The sequence below is a fragment of the Gordionus sp. m RMFG-2023 genome, chromosome 5 (genome assembly GCF_954871325.1).
Source record: "Gordionus sp. m RMFG-2023 chromosome 5, tfGorSpeb1-WG-v2, whole genome shotgun sequence".
NCBI classification, from domain to species: Eukaryota; Metazoa; Nematomorpha; class Gordioida; order Chordodea; family Parachordodidae; genus Gordionus; species Gordionus sp. m RMFG-2023.
In genome coordinates this window covers 23,844,183-23,869,150 of record NC_088779.1, presented here as the reverse complement: position 1 = coordinate 23,869,150, position 24,968 = coordinate 23,844,183, and the positions used below count along the sequence as shown (strand labels likewise).

The 24,968-nt window shown below is 27.9% G+C and overlaps 1 protein-coding gene across 2 annotated transcripts; it reads left to right on the top strand.

The window, feature by feature from the left end:
* Nucleotides 1-597: 597 nt before the first annotated feature.
* Nucleotides 598-22,613, top strand: LOC135929998 (inositol-tetrakisphosphate 1-kinase-like). Of its 2 annotated transcripts, XM_065466755.1 has the most exons (9): nt 598-730; nt 11,977-12,001; nt 13,164-13,289; nt 15,390-15,507; nt 18,756-18,857; nt 19,461-19,679; nt 20,095-20,162; nt 20,443-20,683; nt 21,399-22,613. In XM_065466755.1, the coding sequence occupies exons 1-9, from the start codon at nt 648-650 to the stop codon at nt 21,893-21,895; spliced, it is 1,479 nt and encodes a 492-aa protein (XP_065322827.1). In that variant the 5' UTR covers nt 598-647; the 3' UTR covers nt 21,896-22,613. The 2 variants fall into 2 exon arrangements, with proteins under 2 accessions (XP_065322827.1, XP_065322828.1); XM_065466756.1 differs by lacking the exons at nt 11,977-12,001; nt 13,164-13,289 and having other exon boundaries at nt 710-730.
* The last annotated feature ends 2,355 nt before the right edge of the window (nt 22,614-24,968 follow it).

Sequence of the window (24,968 nt, the reverse complement as noted above, 5' to 3'; positions counted from 1 at the left end):
CATAACATAACAGGGGCGTCGCTTTTCAATATATGGGTTTAGATAAACTAATAGATCAATTTAGCTGAGTTGGGTATTTCAATCACTACCCAGATTCGTGGACTTGTAGAACTCAATATTTAAATAACATAACGTTAGGTGCTGCATATACGACCATTTTAATCTTTTTATTTTTTATAAAAATTATGGTTAATTTTATCGATTTTGGTAAAAAAAAAGACTTGTAATATTTTATTGAATATCAAGTAGTTTCTAAGGAACAACGTGATGAGTTTGTGTCAAAATAAAAATATATAATATATATTAGCTTTTTTACCATTACATTTTAAAGTAGTTATTATTAATATACAAAATAAATAAACAATATAATTGAAATAATATGAAACTGGGGCGGAGGATTTAAGCAATCAATGCAGCATTCTTAGGGCATAAAATGCTAGCCAACCGACCTACTAGCTCACAGCTTTACATATAGACCATATTCACTGATGATAAAATATTCTTATGTTTATTTACAAATAATATTTCTACTTTGCTCTAGCACTATCATTGAATAATTATATTTTTAAAATAAATTTGTATAACTAGTGATGTTAAATATTAGATTTTGAAACTGGAAAAATCGTGAAACAGGGCTTGATCAGTTTATGTTTTCTAAAAGGGTTGGATTTTGGTTGAGTGAAAAGAAATCCAAGAAATTAAACTTTGCGGAATTCCATTCAATATGCAGGTAATTTAATTCATGACTTGTAAATGTGTATATCATATTTATATTAACTTATTCCTATTTTAATTCTCTCTTTTTATATATATTTAACTCAACACATTCCCACTGTCTCTCAGATTAGAGAAATAGTTATTAATTGATTGTGTACATTATTTACTATTCAAATACTAATTATTTTTTAAAAAATGATTACAATTCAAATATTAAATATGGGTATCATATGATTAATAAAAATGTATATATAAGAGTTTATTAGGCTGTGTCCAAAATATCAAAAATTTAATTCCAAAACTAAAAAAAACACAAAATAAGCTTTTTTTTTATTATATAAATATATGGACAAAACATATTTGTGAAATACTAACATTTATTATTATATTTTCTTAAATTTTGAAATTTATAACAGTTTTTGGTCCCAATTTTGAAAAAAATATTAACACAAAATAAAATACTAACTTAATATTGTTAACAGATGCTTTATTTGGTTACAATGTTTAATAATGTCTTTTAATCTTTATCATCAATTATTATAATTGGATTTTCTAATCTATGTGCTCATTTTATAACAAAAATCTCTAGGCCTGTAATGATAATATTATAATGACCAAAAGTTGACAGCAATATTTTTTTAAAAAAATTCCTAATCAGTTGGAAAATTCATATGATGGATCATTCAAAATTAATTTAACGTTTGTACTTTCAATTCCCTTATGAAACAATTTAACAAAATACAGCAAAAGTTTAAATTAAAATTTTAAAAAGCAAATATTAAAAATCAGGACTAAAATAGGTTTAAAAATATAATCATGTAGTTTCAACATCAAAATGGCAAGATTATTCAATATTTTTTTAATTGTAAAAAAAAATATTCTGCCCAAAAATAAAAAAATATTGGCACTAGTCTTATTTGAAGAAATATATTTAAAAATAACATAGAATATTTATAAAATAACATATCTATATATATATATATCAAAACTATAAAATATTTAAAATAATCACAAATAATATTTAAAATATTAAAAAAAACTAATTTTATAAAAATGGAGTTGGGACACAAGTTCCCAAAAAACATGAATAATTGTAGTTTAAAATTGTAATATATATATTTAGTTATAAAAAAATAATATTCTTTAGGTTCTGGTGTAAGGGCTCTTATTTTGCCTATATTTTTTAAAAATTTTAAAGTTCTGCTTATATGTCCAAGGGAAGAGATAACATTTGGTAAAAAAATATAATTTGTTAAATAGAATATTTAATTATATTTTTTTCTCAGCATCAACCGGGTCAGAATTTAAATTTTTTGGAAATGTAGAGATGTATGTAAAGCCCCAAATTAAGGACTTACCTAAAGACCAAGGCACAGAAGTTAAGCCATCTGGTCTTAAGCCATCATCTAATGATAAATTAGCAAGCTCTAGGATATATGGGTCTTGGTGAGAGAATGACTAATAACTGAATTAATTGCTGCATGTCTGCCTAAGACCATGTCTCCCTTTGGAATCAATTAATATTTTATATTTGATGCATATGTTTGGTTGAATTATGTTACGTCCACTCGATGTCCTATGACAACTCTTAATTGTTCATCTGATAAGAGGTTACCTAGATTATGACTTGGTAATGCTTCCAGCAATTCATAACATGATGTTGTTCATCAAACACGATGCCAAGATATAAGATTAAATGGATATTATTGTTTTTTAAAATTATCAAGCATAAATTTATTAGGACTAATAACTAGTTCTAATACACAATTTTAAATTAATATGAATTATAAAAAAATTATATGTAAAAAATCACTTAAATGACCCAAAATAGAAATTTGAATTTTTTGAGCGTTTAAAATTTATATACAAAGTAAAAAATATTTAAATGTTAGAAATATAAATTAATACACAAAAAGTTTCTTAGGAATAATTGTAATTTGTATTTTATTTATTTACAATGTAAAATTAAATCTTAGTTGGGATTGAGCTAATTTTTCAATTATCTCATCCTTGCTTGTAGTCAAATGCCTATGAATATTTAAAAGATCCAAACCTTTCAATCTAATTTCAGAAGTTGTACTTCTTGGTATTTAAAAGAAAACACCCAGGCTGGTTTTTAAAAAAACATATAGCCTGAAAATTTTTTAAAAAAAAATATCCGCGCCGGGCTGTATATTTTAAAACAGCCCATATTTGAAATCGATATTATTAGCTATAAAAATCAAAAATAAATAAATTTATTTAAAAAAATAAGGGTCGGGTTGGAATATTTTATTTAAAAAAAAAGCCAGGCAGTGTCTAAAAATTTTTAAAAAATTTGGGCCGTGTTCTGCAAATGGTACCTCTGCTGGGCTCTGTTATTCTTCTTAAAATAGAGAAATATATAAACCCTTTTAATACATTGGGAATATAATCTAAAATGTGTTTGAAATAATGCAGAGCATCCTTAGCATTTTTTGGGACTATATCAACCCTAGTTAATCTTATAAATTTAGTTATTCAGCTAATAAGGCATCATAAGATACTTTAACATCTTCATGATAAAAATCCAACAAATATTTTTTTTTTCTATCACCATCTGAAAAAGGTTAAGAAGGCTTTTATGGAAGTTATATTTGCAAATTGGTAAGTGCTGCATGATGAATTAAAAACCATTCATTTATTTGGGTTATAAATGTATCTGTATCTAAGATATACTCTTCTACTGATCCTATATTAATGTTTTAACTATGAGCTAGCCTTACTGCAAGTCGAGGGAAACAAATATTAAACATGTATAGCTCTGCTTTTGACTTAACAATAACATATAAAATATGAAATGAAATTCTTCATCAACATTAGCCCTAATTTCCTTGAGTTCTAATAAAATGCTCTCCGCTATTCTCATCTTCTTAATCAAGTCAATGTCATGTTTTTGAAAAGTAATACATAAAATAGTTGTATAATTAAATAATACATTCTAATGAGAAAAAAAATTTGGAATAAGCATTAAATTCAATAATTTTCTTGCTTCTGAGGAAATATTTCTTTCAGGCCATTGTGATATTTCAGTAATAGTAAATAATCGGCTCTTCTAACTCCATAAAAGCTGTTACTGCTTGATGGCGGAGACTCTATCTCGTTGGACAAGGTTGCAATTTCTTTCTCCCTGTTGGACAATTTCATAAATAATTATTATTTGACTAGAAATTTGAAAATGGTAGATAAATTAGTGGTCTACATCGGGCCTAATTTTTCAAGCCCGATCCAAACCCGAAATTTATTTTTAAAAAATTTACCGGCCCTGCCCGGCCCGGTCCGGTCCGAATTTATTTTAATATAGAAATTAATTTTTATAATTACTCAAAATAAAAGACATATATTATATGGCGTTTAGTTTCAATAAATTAAATTAAAAATCTTTATTTTACATAAAAAATTCAATATAAAATTAATAAATTTAGATATATTTAAAAAAATTTCCAAGGTTCGACCCGACCCGGCCCGGCCCGAAATTTTTTTAAAAATATTAGGCCCGGTTTGGCCCGAACCCGATTATTTTAAATAGAATTAGGTTCGGGCCAGGCCGGGCTTAACTTTGCAGATCTCTAAGATAAATATTACGCCACTAAAAATTTGAAAATAATAAGTAAATATTACGCCGGAAAACTTGAAATCGAAATTAATTGATAAAATAACTTAGTTGATGAATGTGATAATAAATGTAATTAAATATATGGTGAATTCCATATCAAATCAACAAAAAAAGGTCGATTTTCAACCCGACCCCCTTCAATTTTTCTTAAATTTTGTATACTGGTAGTATATACTATAATTAAGAAAAAAGATGAAATTTTACCTCCCAATACTGTTTACCCGCTAAGATATGGCCTTTTAAAGCGCGGAAAAATGGTACATTATTGATAAAATGCACCTCATTTATTTTCAAATATCTCGAGAAATAATTATGTTAGAAAAATAATTTATATTTTATTTTGTAGCTTAATAAAGGTTCTTAAAAATGACATAAAAATAAATATAATGGACATTTTATTAACCCTGTATTGCATACTGTGTATCTCAATCCACATACCACAAATTATATAATAAATGTTTTATAAATAAATTTTAAATCAATTGCATGGTGTGTATTTGAAGCCACATTCCATATCTTCGATTGGAATGTTAATTTGGGCCACGTGATCTATTATTTATTTTTAATTTCGCATTTTATTAAACCCTATTTTTAAAAATGGCTATTTTTTTATAAAATTTTTCTTCTCAATTTTCTACACATCGTAAAAGGATAAATAATATATTTGACAAATTTCAAAACATTAAAATTAGATAAATAAAAGGTAAAAATTAATGTTTATGAAATTATTTTATATATATTTATTATTTTTGATAATTATATTTTGTAATAATCATACGTTGCTTTAAAGACACATTATGCAAATAAGGTATTTTATTTGAGTTTTATATTTTTAGAATTATGAATTGTGGTACCATACCTAATGATAGTGAAGATTCAAATTTAAGTGAATCGTCTGATGAGGAGTTTCTGTCAACCCAAAATAATGATTTAGGTATATTTAAAATGTATGCTCTTATATAATCTATAAATATCTAGATTTCAATGAGAGTGATGAATCGGAAGAGGATGAAAATATCAATAATGAAAAAGGAATCGTGAGAAAAATGATTTGGAAAAATTGCTTAACTAATTTACCGTTAGTTATTCCAAAGTGGAAAGGAGAAAACCCAACGGTTGATAAAGTAAAAAAACCAATGGATTATTATAATACATATCTCACTGATTTATTACCTCTAATTGTTTACGAATCAAATTTATATGCAATTCAATGCAATTCCAACAAACCTTTGAATTTATCGATAGATGAATTAGAAAAATTTATAGGAATTATTTTTTACATGTCAATTATTAAACTTCCCAGAGCACGTCTCTACTGGGCCACCAATACAAGACAGGCCAAGGTGGCTGATGTCATGACCCTAAATCGCTGGGAACAAATCAAATCATTGACAAATTTATTCCACTTGGAAGTGAGGGCCATGACCCACTTCATAAAATTAGACCCTTGATAACTATAACCAATAATATACTAAAATCTTTATCGATAGGGGAAAATATTTGCGTAGATGAGCAAATAATTCCATACAAAGGGATGAGCAGATTAAAGCAATATAACCCCCAAAAGCCCAAAAAATGGGGCTATAAAGTCTTTCTACTATGCGGAGATGATGGCCTTCTCCATAATTTTGAAGTATACTCTGGGAAAATACTACCAGCGGAAGGATTGCCTGATGTTGGAGCAAGTGGCAATGCTGTGCTACGTTTAATTTCTTATATACCGCAGCAAATTAATTATAAATTATTTTTTGATAACTGGTTTTGTTCACCAAATTTGCAAGTCGTACTCGCTCAAAGAGGGATATTTTGCGCGGCCACGGTCAGAGGTAATCGACTACCAAATATCAACTTCCCAACAGATAAGGAGTTGAAAAAAAAGGGCGAGGATTTTTTGTTTCAAAAAAAACAATAATAAACGGAGTTGAGTTAAATTCAGTGAAGTGGCACGACAATCGTGCTGTGACCTTATTGAGCACTTTTGTAGGTGCACATCCTCTTATCGATTGCGAAAGATATGATAGAAAAAAAAGGATAAAATAATGATAAAATGTCCAAACATTGTTAAAGTTTATAATAAATCAATGGGAGGTGTAGATCTTATGGATTCTTTACTTTCATTATATAGAATTCATACCAAATCAAGAAAATGGTACCATCGAATTTTATTTCATGTATTCGACATGTTACTTATAAATTCTTGGTTGCTATACAAACGGGATTATAATAGTATATCAATAGCAGGCAAGGATCGATTAAGTTTGTACAATTTCAAAATTTCGGTGGCGGAAGTCCTTTGCAAATATGGCAAATGCACTTCAAACAATATTCCAAAACGAAAATCAGTTCAAACTGGTTATCGGGAAAAATGTAAAAAAGGACCAGCTCAATCTTTACCAAATCAAGAGGTTAGGAAAGACCTCACGGCTCACTGGCCAAAATATAATGATAAAAAGGGTAGATGTAAAATGCCAGGATGCTTATTTATAACAAAAGTATCTTGCAAAAAATGTGGTGTATATTTATGTTTTACGCCCACAAATAATTGTTTTATAGATTTTCATGAAAATTAAAATGTTCAAACCTTTAATATTTGTTGTATTTAAATAAAATTTTATATATTTATAGTTTAGAGTATAATAAAAATTATTGTGGAAATAATTGAAATTTGTATCCTTAATTGCATAATGTGTATTTAAATCCACATACCGTTCATCTTCTAAGAAATTTAGAATTTTTTTTAAAAAAGTGAGCCATGAGATTATCAATAGTATCTAGAGAAATAAAAAATCTAGTTTGCCAAAAAAAAATTATTCTAACATAGTACATGCAATACAGGGTTAAATTTGTTCTATTTTAGCTAATAATCTAGTGATAACTTCTAACACCTAATGTATCATCCGCAGTCTAGGATTCTTATACATATATAAAGCAGTGTGATATCTATCTACAGAATAAGAAATTTGAACATAAATACCTTGGTGTTGTTCAACTGGTCCATTGGGTCCGATTTTTACAAATCTGTTTTTCGATATTAACCCTGTATTGCATGTACTATGTTAGAATAATTTTTTTTTGGCAAACTAGATTTTTTATTTCTCTAGATACTATTGATAATCTCATGGCTCACTTTTTTTAAAAAAATTCTAAATTTCTTAGAAGATGAACGGTATGTGGATTTAAATACACATTATGCAATTAAGGATACAAATTTCAATTATTTCCACAATAATTTTTATTGTACTTTAAACTATAAATATATAAAATTTTATTTAAATATAACAAATATTAAAGGTTTAAACATTTTAATTTTCATGAAAATCTATAAAACAATTATTTGTGGGCGTAAAACATAAATATACACCACATTTTTTGCAAGATACTTTTGTTATAAATAAGCATCCTGGCATTTTACATCTACCCTTCTTATCATTATATTTTGGCCAATGAGCCGTGAGGTCTTTCCTAACCTCTTGAAGTGGTAAATATTGGGCTGGTCCTTTTTTACATTTTTCCCGATAACCAGTTTGAACTGATTTTCGTTTTGGAATATTGTTTGAAGTGCATTTGCCATATTTGCAAAGGACTTCCGCCACCGAAATTTTGAAATTGTACAAACTTAATCGATCCTTGCCTGCTATTGATATACTATTATAATCCCGTTTGTATAGCAACCAAGAATTTATAAGTAACATGTCGAATACATGAAATAAAATTCGATGGTACCATTTTCTTGATTTGGTATGAATTCTATATAATGAAAGTAAAGAATCCATAAGATCTACACCTCCCATTGATTTATTATAAACTTTAACAATGTTTGGACATTTTATCATTATTTTATCCTTTTTTTTCTATCATATCTTTCGCAATCGATAAGAGGATGTGCACCTACAAAAGTGCTCAATAAGGTCACAGCACGATTGTCGTGCCACTTCACTGAATTTAATTCAACCCCGTTTATTATTGTTTTTTTTGAAACAAAAAATCCTCGCCCTTTTTTTTCAACTCCTTATCTGTTGGGAAGTTGATATTTGGTAGTCGATTACCTCTGACCGTGGCCGCGCAAAATATCCCTCTTTGAGCGAGTACGACTTGCAAATTTGGTGAACAAAACCAGTTATCAAAAAATAATTTATAATTAATTTGCTGTGGTATATAAGAAATTAAACGTAGCACAGCATTGCCACTTGCTCCAACATCAGGCAATCCTTCCGCTGGTAGTATTTTCCCAGAGTATACTTCAAAATTATGGAGAAGGCCATCATCTCCGCATAGTAGAAAGACTTTATAGCCCCATTTTTTGGGCTTTTGGGGGTTATATTGCTTTAATCTGCTCATCCCTTTGTATGGAATTATTTGCTCATCTACGCAAATATTTTCCCCTATCGATAAAGATTTTAGTATATTATTGGTTATAGTTATCAAGGGTCTAATTTTATGAAGTGGGTCATGGCCCTCACTTCCAAGTGGAATAAATTTGTCATTATCATTTATATGAATGAATGATTTGATTTGTTCCCAGCGATTTAGGGTCATGACATCAGCCACCTTGGCCTGTCTTGTATTGGTGGCCCAGTAGAGACGTGCTCTGGGAAGTTTAATAATTGACATGTAAAAAATAATTCCTATAAATTTTTCTAATTCATCTATCGATAAATTCAAAGGTTTGTTGGAATTACATTGAATTGCATATAAATTTGATTCGTAAACAATTAGAGGTAATAAATCATTGAGATATGTATTATAATAATCCATTGGTTTTTTTACTTTATCAACCGTTGGGTTTTCTCCTTTCCACTTTGGAATAACTAATGGTAAATTAGTTAAGCAATTTTTCCAAATCATTTTTCTCACGATTCCTTTTTCATTATTTATATTTTCATCCTCTTCCGATTCATCACTCTCATTGAAATCTAGATATTTATAGATTATATAAGAGCATACATTTTAAATATACCTAAATCATTATTTTGGGTTGACAGAAACTCCTCATCAGACGATTCACTTAAATTTGAATCTTCACTATCATTAGGTATGGTACCACAATTCATAATTCTAAAAATATAAAACTCAAATAAAATACCTTATTTGCATAATGTGTCTTTAAAGCAACGTATGATTATTACAAAATATAATTATCAAAAATAATAAATATATATAAAATAATTTCATAAACATTAATTTTTACCTTTTATTTATCTAATTTTAATGTTTTGAAATTTGTCAAATATATTATTTATCCTTTTACGATGTGTAGAAAATTGAGAAGAAAAATTTTATAAAAAAATAGCCATTTTTAAAAATAGGGTTTAATAAAATGCGAAATTAAAAATAAATAATAGATCACGTGGCCCAAATTAAAATTCCAATCGAAGATATAGAATATGGCTTCAAATACACACCATGCAATTGATTTAAAATTTATTTATAAAATATTTATTATATAATTTGTGGTATGTGGCTTGAGATACACAGTATGCAATACAGGGTTAACATGAATATCATCATATTTTAATTTAAAGAATAGTTATGAAATAATGTTAATTTAAAATTTATGTTTAAATGATAGGCCCTTACTTTTTTTTATCTTTATAAAAAAAATTTGAGAGCATCTGCATGTTTTGGCTTTGGGGGGAGGGGAATTTGTCCCCCAGCCCCCCCCCCCCCGCTGCGTACGCGCCTGCCTGTATCTCAATTAGAGATATAAAGGTAGGGAAATTTCCCGAATTTTCCTTTAATATAAATATAATATTTTATTGCAAAAATTAGATCTATATTTTATAAAGCATAATATTTTATTTCAAAAATTGTGATTTATAATTTAATTTATTATATCATAAATTTTAAAATAATTTTTATTTTCCTCGTGAGTCTTTAAACTTATTTTTTATTAGTGCAACATTGAGTGCAACTCTGCAAAAACAAAGGTAAAATATTAAACATGGTATTCTCATACAATATTATTAATATAATGGAAGTTTTGCAAGAAATTGCAATTTCAAGTTATTTATAGGCAAACAAAAAGGATATTAGACAAAGAAGGATACTGGAATTGGAGTCTACTGACTTTTTTGGAATTTATTTAACAAAATTATAATTGTAGAATCGGATACAGATCTGAAGTACCAGAAGTATTGGGATATAAAAGATAAACCCAAGTCATCAACTTTTATTTTTAATGAAAATGATTTGAAAAGTGTTAAGATGCATATTAATAAATGAAAGAAATTTTGTTGCCTAGAATATCATTATGCAGCAAATCTTCTGGATCTTAGATATTATGGTGTGTAATTAACAGATCGCGAATTAACAGTAGCTTTAAATTTAATAAATATTATTTAAGGCCAAATTAATTGCAATATTAGAAAAATTATAGGTAATTTAGCAGAATATCGTTCAAAACAAGATTTCTATAAAGGAGCTGGCATATGGGAGAGCTTAATCCATACCAAACCATTCACATGGTGGAAAGGGTTGTGTACAAATCAACTCCTTTGTCAAGTGACAGTAAGATGTCTTTCGATACCACCCTCAAGTGCCTAGAGTCTTGTCAGCATTTGGAAAAATTCATTCAAAAACGAGAAATATAATAAAAAAATCGAAAATTAATATCAATCAGGCATAACATACATTTAAAGGATCACACAAATACATCATGTTCGGGACATCATCAAAAGAGTTCAGATTTCGATTTATTAATATTAAGTTATAATGAGATATTTCAATTACATCTCATGAAGATGTTGTTGATGCTATTTCATTAGCATCCTATGAATTTTAAATGTAATTTATAGCACATGCTTCTTGTAATTTAATAAAGTTATTCAAAAAAAATGAAACGTTTACAGTGTATTTTTGTCTTTATTGTTTAATTATTTTATTTTCCCTTAGTTCCCCAAATTTAATTAAGTTATTCAATAAAAAAAAATTGAAGGTTTAAAGTGCATATTTTATGGTTATTTTTTAATTTCTCGTTATTTCCCATAATTATCCCTTTTTTCCCCAATTTTCCCAGGAAAATTTCCCCTAAACCTATTTTCCCGGAAAATTTACATCTCTGATCTCAATTATTGATATTTTCCTAATATTTATGATGAATTATCTTAAATCTCTGATCTCAATTATTGATATTTTCCTAATATTTATGATGAATTATCTTAAAAAAATGCATGGGTAGTTTTAAAAATTATAAATCAAATGTAAATATCAAATCGTAATCTGTTTTACTCCTTGTAGTGATCAAAATTAATTCTGATAATTATCTAACATCAAAATTCACAAATTTTTATAATTTTAAAATAAAGATTTCATTTTTATGACTCATTCATTCAAAACCTTGGTAGCTTTGAGCAAATTTTTTTATTTTCCCATTTCATATGTCCTTCAACAAAAATCATATAAATTAGTACTTGTAATATAAAACCATTTTATTTTAATTGCGCTATCCAGTCTCATATGAGATAGCATTAAAAAAATTTTTATGAAAGTTCCTTATTCTATAGTCTGCTTTTTTGAAAACACCCACACAAAATGTACACCATAATTAATAATTAATATTTATCATATTTTTTTATTATATCTAATTAAATTTTCTTTTATTTTTGTAAAATAAATAAATAATTTAGTCAAGTTGGCATCGAATTGGTTCAAGTAAAAATACCTTATCTTTCACATTTTATATTTATGTCATTCTTATGATTCCTTATATATTAATAAATAAAAATAACGCCTTACCGTTAAAATTAACGCTCTAGCTTCTATCTAGTTCTAAATTCTTAAGAATTCTTAATCGCATTCTATTTAGATAAATAGTTTCGGCAGCTCCTTTTTTGGTTTACTTTTTTTTAGGAATTTATTTTTTAAAAATTGAATAGAATTATTATGAATATCCTTTTATTCCGAAAAGAAAATTATATTTAGAATGCAATTCAGAATTCTTTAAAAAAAACAGCTAAACCGTATCTCGACTCCTTAATGTTCTTAAATTTATTTATGCTAAGATCGAACCGGAAGATTCCCGCGTTTGAGAAATTAGTGTTTTTTGGTATTCATTATAAAAAAAAACCAGATACCTACAGAGGTAGTAATTGCTCGGCCTGGCCCGAGTTTTATATTTTCAGGCCCGGCCCGGATTTTTTAAAAATAAATTACATTAATTTTTAATTCTTAGCTAATAATATTTAAAATATTTGGTAAAAAAAGTAAACCTGCCGGCCCTGGTATATTTAAAAAAAATAAAATGGACTGGGCCCGGTCTGCCAGTCTCTGAAAAAAACTATAAATAAATATAGTTAATAATTTTACGGGATCATATTTCTTTAAAACTTTAAACGGCTCGTTTGAGCTGATTTTTAAAAATGGCTAACTCAATATTTCATCTAGAAAAATATTACGCAAGCCTGAAGATTTGCTCATAGAAGGAACAAAGGTCTAGACATATATTAACGAAATCTAGAGGCTTAGGCAATATTTTTCTGACTAAAATATTGAGTCAGCCGTTTAACAACACTATAAAACATAGACATTATTTGGAATTAATTCTAAATTAGTGAACAGACGATAAAAAAAATTGCAAAAGTTAGAAAATATCCAAATTTTTGAAAACTATTTTCGCAACTCATTTTTTGACTTGCATTATATTTTTACACGAGAACGCTCTGGTACGATCTTAGTCTTAGATAAAAATAAATGCATATTTTTTGGAACTCATTTTAAGTTGCGCATACAAATTAGGAATGACAATTTTAATTGTTACGAGATGTATAAGATAAGTTATGATTTTTAAGATTATTTATTATTTTTAAAAAAATAGATAAATTTAGACCTAGATCTAGATAAGCAAGGGCCTTTTGATCTGATTATACATAAATTGACAGATGTTATTGCCAAAGCTGATCTTAACGAAACAAAAGCTTTATTAATTTGCCAAAAATTTCAAGTATAATAATTTTTTTAAAAAAAATCTGAATTGTAAATTTTTTAGGTAAAACTTTAAAAAAATTGATTTGACATAAATAAAATATCGTAATGTTATCCCTTTATTTTAATTTTAGATGTCCAATATTAAAATTTAAGTTGTGATGCGCATGCGTAGAGAATGTGGGCGGGAAGGACGCTTATTCATTCAGGATATAGCGTCCTTGGAAACTTCTCTCCTTCTAGGAAAGACGAACAAAATTTTTTTATAACAAATTGCAAAAAAATAGTTAAAATGTTCTTAATTTTTTTTTAAATGTGGTAACTTGAACATTGAACACATATGATTAAAAATAGTTTAGCCCTAGAATTTGAAATTAACACTAATTAATATTGCGAAAATAATTGGAAAGGAAATTCAGGACGTTGATGTATTCTGTTCTATAAACAGCAATATTTCCAATTTCTGATATAGCGACTTTCCCAACCTAAAATTTAAAAGACCGGACGAACATATGGCCACCCCGACACACGTTAATTTATAAACGATCCTTATTAGCGTTTCTTATACATTCCGCGAGAGAACTATTTTAGTAGCGGTATGGGATGGCTTTAAATCGTAAAATAATAAATATTCCTTATTTATGATCAATTAAAAAATTAGATGATTTTATTTATTTTTATAGATGTAATTTTATAATCTTGTAAAATAATATTTTTTTCGTAATCAATCATTAATTTAACTAAAATTAACAAGTTAATTTAAACGAACGGATCGGATAGTTAATACGAATAAACAATTATTCCGAAGAAACGAATAATTCGTTTTTATTAATTATTTATGTTTTTTAAAAAAGTAAAGCTTGATCACATTATGATTAGTGCTGCGTAATTGGCTAAAAATCTCGCCTAAGCCTAATTGGGCCTAGCCTAAAATAAGCACGGGCTAAAAAGCTCGGCTGTCAGCGTTACTCAGATAAGCCGTCTTAATAAATAAATTCAGGCTAAGCTTATCATGCATAACCCTCGGACGATTATTCGTGCTCCTTATCTTATTATGCCTAATTTTTGATTAATTATTTCGGATAAACCTAATTAAACTCAGCCATTTTTCATACCTAGGCTAAGCCCTTTTGGGGTCGGTTATAATTAGCCGATTACTCATCACTACTTGTGATTTCTGTTGCTGCCACTCGGAAGTGATGCGATTAAAAAAGATACACCCAACTGCTTGCCAAAGGCTTTTCTCCGTTGGAACTTATTTGCTGTTAAAAAATCGCATGTCTTACAAAAAAGAACAATAAAAACAACAGCCGGCTTGGTTGGCATTATAAATTAAATTAATATACATTTAATTTTCGTTGATTATCTTGTTCACATGTTCTGTAAACAAATTCTGTCAATATATTCATCAAATTATTCGAATAATTTGAACTGAATGCAAATAGTAATTATTCTTAAAAACTCCTTAAAGGAAAATAGAATAACTTGCTTAGTTAATTTACATTTCAAGTTATTTCTTTCATCATATTTTAATGCAATTTTTTAAAATGAATAAATTAAAAAAAATTTTTTTTTTTGAAAATTAGAGCTATTTATGTGTCATCTTCAATTTCTATTTTTGACACGAAGAAATTTATTAATATTAAAAAATTAAAAAATTATAGTGCCTTTTTTATGCACTACCAGCTTAATAATTAAAAACTTATTAAAATTTTTTTGCTAAGATATGTAATATGTTGTTGTGCCAAACTTTAACATGTGTAATTAATATGCAATATGCTGGCTAATGCTAAACTATGACAGGCCGTAAACTTAAATATAAATAATGTACATGTTTAAATCGCATTTAGAAAAAAATTAAAATATCCAGAAAGTTAGTAATTCATTTGTTTCACATTACATCAGATGTGGTAATCCCGATCACATGATTTTTTTTATTAGTAGCCAAGTTTTTTCAATCATAAGCTGATAATTAACCGTTAAAAATATTTTTCCAATGTGACTAATTACCGACCAGTCTTGGTGTAATATAAAATAAAATCAATATTATTTGTTTTCCCTCTTTTTAAATTATATGTCAATCATTCGTCATAATTCAATTTTTTTATATTAAAAAAAGACTTACTTAAACAATCACCCCCATACGCTCGTGATAGACCCGTTCGACAACGTACGGTTGCTGTTGAATCGTTTTCAACAGTACAAATTGATACGGAATGCCCTTTGTCATATGAACGGTACACTTAAAAAAAATTTTTTTTTTAAATTTACCTAAGGTTTCATTTATAGTAAACGCGTTTTATTCAAGCGGTGCAGTATTTATCACTATCGAAATCATAGCTGTTTCACAGTGATGATAATTTTTGAAATATACGTCGCAACATAAGTTTCATAAATTTTATCATAGCGTTTGCATCATTTCGCTCCATATTTATAAATTGGACCTATTTATTGGCCTTATTTTGTAAATATCACACAATTAAATACCGCACCGCTTGAACAAAACCCGTTTACTATAAATGAGGCGTAAGTTTTAAAAATGGGTCCGATATAATTTCGGTTGTTCTATGCGTGTACCCAACTTTTATCACATAAAAATTTGTAATTTTATTATGCATTATACATTTTCCTATCTTCTCATAAATTTTATCGCACATTTAGTTTGTTTTAAAAGAAATTTAATCGACGTAGATGTAGAGAGCACATTAATCAATAATAAATACCAGATGTTTCATTTTTTCGTAATTAAATTTCGACCGTAAAATTTTAATCTTAAAAATTTTATTTGGACAAATTTTTTCATTATGAATTTTTTAATAAATTTTAATCAGGGGAAACAGATGAATTATATTCTTTTTTTTTAAGTTGGCTCAATCATTTTTTAAAATTTGAAATTGATTTCTTTTATAAATGGATCAGATGCACCAATTAGAGATCTGCAAATCACGAACCGGCCCAAGTCCACCGGGTTTATTTTTATAAAATAATTTCGGTTCGCACTGGGTCGGGCCTAATATTTTTTATAAAATTTTGGGCCGGGTCCGGTTTAGATTTTTAAATATGATATCATTACATTTTATCTAATAAATTGATAAATTTTGAAATTCTTGCAAGAAACAAGGCGCTAAATAGTTTTTATTTGTAGAATATTTTTTTTTACAATTAAAAAAAACGTTAAATTATTTTATATTAAACTAAATTCAGTCCGGGCGGACAAATAATTTATTTCGGGTTTTTCGAGACAAATAAAAAAAATTTCTGAAGTTAAATTATTTATTTATTTATAGTGTTTATTACTAATATATAAAATTTATCATTTATTTAAAATAAATAATAAAAGTTCAATTTAATATATATATATATATACTCTCTTTAGATGTAAATTTCATTAGTTCAAAATTTTTTCTAAAATGTATATATATAAATTTAAAATAATGACACGATAATTGAGCTCACTGGGCGCAAGAATAAAAATATAGTAATTGTTGAAAATAAATATTGTCAGATTCTACATGCGACCCAAAGTCAACGATGGGAAGAAAGGTAAAACATAATAAAAATACGAGCAAAACATAACGTTAGCCCAAACTATTTTAATAAAATACGACTGAATTTATAATAATTATTTATATTATAATGTAAAATTAAATCACCGAAACTTCGTTCTTAAATGGTTATAAAAATAACACGCAATTTGATGATCCCAAATTTCCTGCGGAAAAAATACCTTCATACTATTCATCGCGGCTTTTAAATAATTTGTGAATTGTTTTTAATGAGCGGCAGTTATTGTTTAAGAATCGACTGCTTGAAATAGATTGTGCATTTAATTTATAAATTTTCGGATTGAAAATAATGTGGTATTTGAAAGAGGAAGCGCATGATAAGAGAATGGGTGACCTTAAGGGGCGGAATAATAAGCGTGAGAAGATTTACATTTCCCCCCGAAGACAGGCGTAAGTATTATTTTTATTAAAAATGATCGATTTTCAAAATTTGATCTATTTTATAATTGTATAAAATATGTTAAAATAAATAAATTACATAATCAACCAAATAATTTTTAAACATCCAGCCAACTATTTTTTAAGAAATAAACGGGCGAGCTTTTATTTAGATAGTTTTTATTTTTTGTATAGGTTTTTAAAAAAAAACAAAATTCTACCAGTTTTATGGGCAAGTTTGAGTTTGTAAAGTTTCTTTATTTTTCGGACAAGTTTAGTATATTATCCTATTAGAGGTCAAGGCGGCTAGGCGTCCAAAAGTTCGGCCTCGCAATAAAATATTTTTAGGCCATGCTGGACGACTTGGGCAAAATTTTGGATTGGCCAGAGTAAAAATAATTAGTGATCTGGCTTAAAAATCCGGCAACAAAAATTTTAATTGGTCGGGTTGGATTACTTGTAAAAAATGAGACCTCTATGGGTCTAGCCCAAAAGAACTTAATTTGTTCTTTTTAACCGGGCCGCCACGCCAACCAATGATTTTTATTACCATTATAATCTCGTTTGAAATATGATTTCGAAAAACATTTACGTCGTTTGTATTTCCCATATATTTAATTATTTTTATTATTGATTTTCTAAGTATTAAAAAATAACGCTATATAAATTTAAAAAAAAACAAACTTTATTACACCTATAAATTTCTATAATAAATTAAACAATACTTTTAAATAATTTTTTTAAATTGCTCATCTCATAATTTTATTACATATTATTTTTTTGTACGCCTATTTCAAACCAGGAAAATTAATTAATATGTTTACCTATTACATAGCATATAAGCTTTGCTTAAACTTATGCCTTCATTATAGGTTGCGTACCCTTACCTATCCATACATTAGAACTGATCTGTTTTGAGTAAAATGCGTAAGTACAATATTAGTCTCCTTACGCATTCAGTAGAAGCCTGCACTAAAATTTGGATGATTTTTCTCATATAAAATCTTCTTAAAACCCCCTTTTCTTCGGGTTGATGGACAAGAGAAAAAAAAGTAAGCCTTGCTTTGTTCTCGCAATCGCAACACAAACATTACGCTTAAAGAATGACGAATATTCTATGGTCGGATATTCTTTTTATAATTTTATTTTTTTACCAAAAAAAATATAAAACCAAAACGAAACTAACCCAACCTATGGTCTGCAAAAAAACAGGCTTGAAATCATCCAATAAAAAATTATGGGCGGCAAACGCTATCCAAAATTCTCCCCTTCAGTTATTCCTCGTTACGTTTATGTTATGTACATAAAAGAGATAAATAGAACCTCCAATCCAATACATAAATGGTATATTATTCGTCGTGTCACTTATTACAATAATTTAGGGTATGATGATTGCCCTAAGATTTACCACAAATAAGCTCTTAAAAAATTTTTTTTTTAAATTCAATTTAAAAGATTTTTTTTTATGCATGATTGCAATATTTTTTTTGCATTTTTCGGTAAAATTTGATTAATCTTTCTTAAAAATATTGATATTTTAGACATAATCGACACTCCCAATTTCACTGTTCTGAATATCAATAAAGCCAATAAGAAACTCAATCAAAAACTTCTCAAACGTTACAATATTCGATACCCTTTCAGTAAGATTATTCAATTGATTTTAAAAAAAATTAAATTGTACACATAATACCAGAGACGATTATCGCCCAACTCAAGGAAAATACTGTCATGATTTATTTAAATTTCTATTTGTCTATTTATAATCACATGACCTGTATTTAAAAGGTTATTAGTAAAAAGGATTAAATTATTTTATCAAAGACTATTTTTTTAATTTTTGAAAATATATCTTAACCCTAAACCCATATCTCTCTTACCTTTAAACCTACTCTTTGCTCAGATACTTGTTTAATTTTTAATATATTTCACACAATTAAAAAAATTTATTTTAGTTGAACAGAGTTAAGCCAATATCGCCAGAGACCTGCAGGGGTCGAATTTTTAAGCTCGAATTAGATGTAAATCTCCCCATTTTCAAACCCTGCTCGTTTCATAAATTTTGTTGTTTTAAAATATTCTAGCAGTAATGGGACCCGAGATCTAAAAAGTCAAAAGTTAGAAATGTAAAAAAAACCCCGAAGACATTTTGTGAATGATAAGATTCCTTGTATCCGAAATTGGAATTCTAGATTCGGGATAATCATTAAGAAAAAACTTTTTTTGAATTTTAAAAAAAAACGAAGTCTGTAAACCGTTGGAGGCCCACGGTTCCTGCCGTAGTCACGAGATGGCCCTCGTATTCAACTCGCGGGGCCTTTATGATAATTCACCCTTACTCCCCCCTTGCTCCTTCGTCGTTCAATCGTTCGTTAATCACAACGCGCTCTTATTTAAGGTGTTCGTGATAGGGGAGCTATATTTTGTGGTTAAAAGACCGTCGCTCAAAAATTTTTATCCCGGAGGTTGATCATAACTTATTTACGCAACGTTTTTTAAAAATTTCATATAACATTTTCCTTGATTTGGCCTAAAAGATTTTAAAAAAATCAAGACAAAAAGGAACACCTTCACATTTTTTTTAACGGAACTCCTTATAAATGTCATAATTTTCGGTCATGAATTAGCTTTCCAGCTGTATAGCTGTGAGATTTATTTTCAGCTTATTAATCACTAATTAATATGATATTTTTTGGGTAAAAGATAATGTGACCACATAAAATAAATTATAAATCTCTTATTTCGTTTTTTAAAAAATATAATTATCATTTAAGCTCAAAGAAATTATTAATTAGATTATTTTTTCTACCAACGTTTAGTTATATATGTAAGCCCTAGCTTTTTTTAAATATTATTTTTATTATAACTTCATTTTTTTAGATAACGCGACTATTTTTTTCAAAAGCAACGATGTGTCTAGAGCCGATGCCTGCTCGAATTTAACGGAAGTAAAAAAAAACTAAGCAATTAATTTTATTATAAATTACAATAATTTTGTCGTAGAGAAAGGGTATTCCACTTTTTAAGACTTTGGATAAAAATCTTATCCTTGGACTTTCGGTCTCCCACTACTTCTTTTACATTAACACCCCCCCCTCCCACCAACCCTTCAATTTCCAGATTAATGGATTAATCCTTTCCTTTAATTTTGCGCTAAAAGCATACATTTTTTTTGGATAGTTGTAGATAATGTACAGTCTTATTTAATGTGTTATTATTTTTAAAAAGCTTGACGATCTAATCGACGGTGATTGCTCTAACTCCATTACAAGTTTAAACAACGATACCTATAATTTCAATAATAATACCTTCAACATTAATGGGCGAAACGTTGATTTAGACGACAACTTGGTGCGGAGAGTAGTTCAAATATTTAGGGACGTTTTGCGTTTGTCACTCTTCGGAATAGATATCATAAGAGATCACAAGACAGGCAAATGCCATATAATCGATATCAACGCATTTCCTGGTATATATTCATTTATAGAGCAAAGACTAAGAAGTGAAAAAATTAACCGATTTGAAAAACCCACTGAGAACAATAATGCATTGTACTTTAAGTGAATCATATTTTTTTTAGTGATAATTTTGTCTATAAAAAGAAAGGCATGATGTTATATTATAAACTTTAGCCTGTTTATTTATACAAAAGAATTTGAATTTTTGGTTTGCCCAAATAGAAATATTTTTGTTTAAATTATAAAAACAAAAATATATTATGTATACTTCGCCGCGAATTCGTGCTCATTTTGAATGCATTGTTACCACTTATTTACATTTAATCCGAATTAATAACGGAAAATACAGCTTATTTTGTATAATTCGCCCCAAATTCGCGCTATCTATGAATGAGGGAGAGGTTAACCGGAGTTTCCATCATGTGTAGGGCACCTCAGTTTTCGCCATAAACTTTTGATTATCTTTTTAATTTATATGAAGAATCAAACGTAAATTGAGAGTAGTTTCTAAAGTTTAAGGTAAATCGAAATTTACATGTGGGTTTACTCTATAAATGCTGAAAAACATTTCCGGATAAATTATAAATCGCCTTTATAGCAAATGATTTAAAATAAAAAGATTACGAATCCGCATGGATTCCATTTCCTAAATACTACACATAAAAAAACCCAAATACGTTTTATTTCATTTGGTATAAAAATTAAATTTTACTTATGGGTTTTTAGGTTATGACGGCGTACCCGACTTTTTCAAAGCCTTACTCAAACTAACCCTAACAAAGCTCAATATGAAAACCCAAAATCCGGCTTCTTCCCACCCCTACCGATTCCCTCAATGCGCTTCCAGTACGAACGATTCGCTACTGCAGCAGACATATCACCTTACCAAAGCTATACAATCCAATCATTATCCCAACAACACCTATGATGTTAGAAAATTCGAACCTCCTCTAGAAATCATCTCCCGTCACGAAGTAAATAATGATACCTGCACCAAAACTTCCGAAAGATACGAAAAAAATAATTCCACCACCGCGGCAAAGTTTATTCATTGCTACGATGCCTCGAGGCGGATTCATATAAGTCACTTGTACCAAACCCTGCTACCGGGGTCTAACGAAACAAGCATTATGATCGATTCGGACATGAACAGGAAGAATAGAGATAATCTCGATAGTTGTGCCAGAAACCACCATTCCAAAAAAATATCTTCTTTTGCTTGATATTTTATTTCCTCTTTATAATCCAAATAAAAAAAATCAAATAATTTTTATTTTGTATTTCAAATTATTTACGTGCTCTTTTTCATGTTTTTTTTTATAATTAAAATTTTTTTATTTCAATATTATTGTATTTTAAAAAAGAGATTAAATATATGATTTAAAAAAATGGTGAATTTTAAGATATTCTGGCAATTTTTAAAAATTATATTATATATATTTTAAATTGAAAAATTAGTTGCATTTTATTATATTTTGCTTTAATTTCTGGTCCCAAATATCGTGTAATCTGTGCTGTCATAAAAAATTCCTGACTTCCCTGAGAAATTCTATAATTAAATATATCGTAAAAAATTCTAAGATATAATTAAAAAATTCTAGAAATAATTGTGTTATTTTATATAATATCTCATTATTATTATTGTTATCTTCATCCTTTTATTCAAAAATAATCGTTTATAAACTTTTATATTTATACACATTAGCTTGCAAATTTGTTTAAAATTATATAAAACAAAAAAGCAAAAAAAATAAATTATATATTGAAAAAATTTTTTTTTTCGATATCATTTTGTATTTATATTATATTATTTTATTAAAAATAATTAATTAAAATTGTGGAAAAATATTTTTTTTAAAAATAAAAATATATTATATAATAATTATATTATAAACTAATTTTTTTTAAAGGCATTGTTAAATAAAGAAGGATGACTGATCAGTATTATTTTACAAAATTATTATAATAATCTCAATTTTTTCTCCCTCTTGTTTTTTCTCCATTAATCAAAACCGGGCTCATTCCCATCTTCAAATTGATAATAGTTCAACGCAAGGAATATTCAACCAAAAATTTTTTTTTTAATTGGACTAAATAAATTTAAAGTATTTGAGGGAGTAGGATTAAAGGTTAAAGAGATTATTAATTAGGACTGATTAAAGATTCCTGACAATCGAATTTGAGTCAAGATACAAACACACCTGTCTAATTTGTTGGGGCTCTTAATAATTCGGCCGACTACCTAATTTGAAAAATTTTGAGTCCCAATCAAATTCCTAATAACAACTATAAGAGAATGCCTTGATAAATTGGGCAACTGTCTACTTTGAAGAGTGATTATATCCTTTGTTGGGATTAAATTTGTATTTCACAATCTGTCAAACGTGGATATAATATGTTATTATTAATATTTTGTTTTATAAATGTTTTAAAATTTAACGTTTGTAATTTAATTACAGAAGTAATAGTCGCAGTCCGCTAGTTTCATCTTCTAAATCTTAACGGTTGTAATTTAATTACAGAAGTAATCAATTATTGTCGCAGTTCGTTAGTTTCATTTTTTTTTAAAATTTGGTATCCAGGTGGTAACGGCAAAAAAAGCGATATCGGTTCTAATTTGTGAAATTAATGTTTAAAAACGCCAAACGGATTTTTCTATTTTGTTGAAAAAAATAAGTCCAATTACATATTTTATTCAAAGGGGTTTTGCCATCGATTTGATACAGATATTAATATATTAACCGCCCACAGGAAAAACTACCGTTGTTAAACGGCTAGATTACCGAATTTTAAAAATGGCTAACTCAATATTTTATCCATAAAATGATACAAGCCTGAAGATTTTGCTCATAGATGGCACAGAGATCTGGAACAATTTATTCGCGAAAACTCAAGGCTTTCAGTAAATATTTTTTCTGAAAATATTAAGTTAGCCATTTTTAAAAATCGGCTCTAATCTAGCCGTTTAACAAAACCAGGAAAAAGCCATTAAAAGAATATTTACATTGGAGGTCTGCAATTGTCGAGTTTTTAACCCCCCCCCCGGAAATGGTTTCAAGATGTGGAGTGTAGTTAAAATTATTTTTAAAAAATGGGCGGGTGAGTTTAAGATAATTTTTCTGTCGAAATGATTAGAACGAGCTTTTAAATTTTTTTTTAAAAATTTAATAATTGTTTATTTTATAAGCTTAAGTATGAATATAATAAAACCTAAATAAATAAAAATCCAAACCAGCCAATCAAGTAATTATAAAAAATTTGGCGGGTGGGTTAAACATATTTTCAGATAAATGGGTCGGCTGGTGACGATTTTAACTCCGAGAGAGTGAGTTAGGTAGGAGGAGATGCTTTCGGGTAAAAATTTAGCTATTGCAAACCTCGAAAGATATCTACATAATTTAAATATATCATTTAAATCTAAACAATAGAATTGATATTTAATCCCATTTTTTTGATTGTCACTAAATTAAAAGTGCGATGGGAGTTATAGGCCCAATGCAAACTGAGCAATTTTCAAAAAATTTAATAAATTGCAACAGTCGTTAATTCAATTAGGCATATCATTTATTTCTGGCGTTATTAGGTAAATGCTTTACGTTTGTAGTGGGCCAGAGTTATATAGTAATACTTCAAAATTATACATTTTTTTATAAATAGTTTAAGCTATATTTTAAATTCAAATAGTTTATTACAATAAATAAACATTTTAATTTATTGTTGAAAAAATAGAATTAACCATAAAAATTTAAATATTATATAAATTTTGATAATGTATATAGTAATATAGAATACCATTATAATATGTGTTATTTGTATATCTTTTTCAAACATTTTTCTTTTTTTCTGCTTTTAATTTTATCAGATCCCCACTAACCACGCTACGCCTCGAGCCCTTGTCAGATTTTTTTCGACGTTCTTTAGGAGGTTTACTAGTATCCCACTTAGTTCCCTTCCTATAAATCTTATGTCTACCCATGTCTTCCATCAATTCGAATATTTTCTTGGGCTTAGCTCCCCTCCTCATATCTGCGAAGTCTTGCAAGACCAAATTTCGTTTTTCCTCGATCTTATCGACCATTTTGTTCAAGGATTTTGATAACGATTGCATTTTATCCGAAAATTGATGGCAGTCCATGGATACCGATTTTACACCGGCTAAAATATCATCGCCTATAATTGCCTCCTTTTGCATTACACCATGTAAATTTCCTAATCCAGCAGGGAGTCTACTGTGATCCACTCCACTCAGTAGGAGTCTTTTGTTATCTATGTTTTCATTTTTCACGGTATTCGAAA

Coding starts and splice junctions, on each gene's coding strand:
- LOC135929998 (XM_065466755.1), top strand. CDS start 648: ATGTTTTCTAAAAGGGTTGGATTTTGGTTGAGTGAAAAGAAATCCAAG. Junction 731..11,976: donor GAATTCCATTCAATATGCAG/GTAATTTAATTC, acceptor TAAATAATTTAG/TCAAGTTGGCATCGAATTGG. Junction 20,163..20,442: donor CCTGCTCGAATTTAACGGAA/GTAAAAAAAAAC, acceptor ATTTTTAAAAAG/CTTGACGATCTAATCGACGG.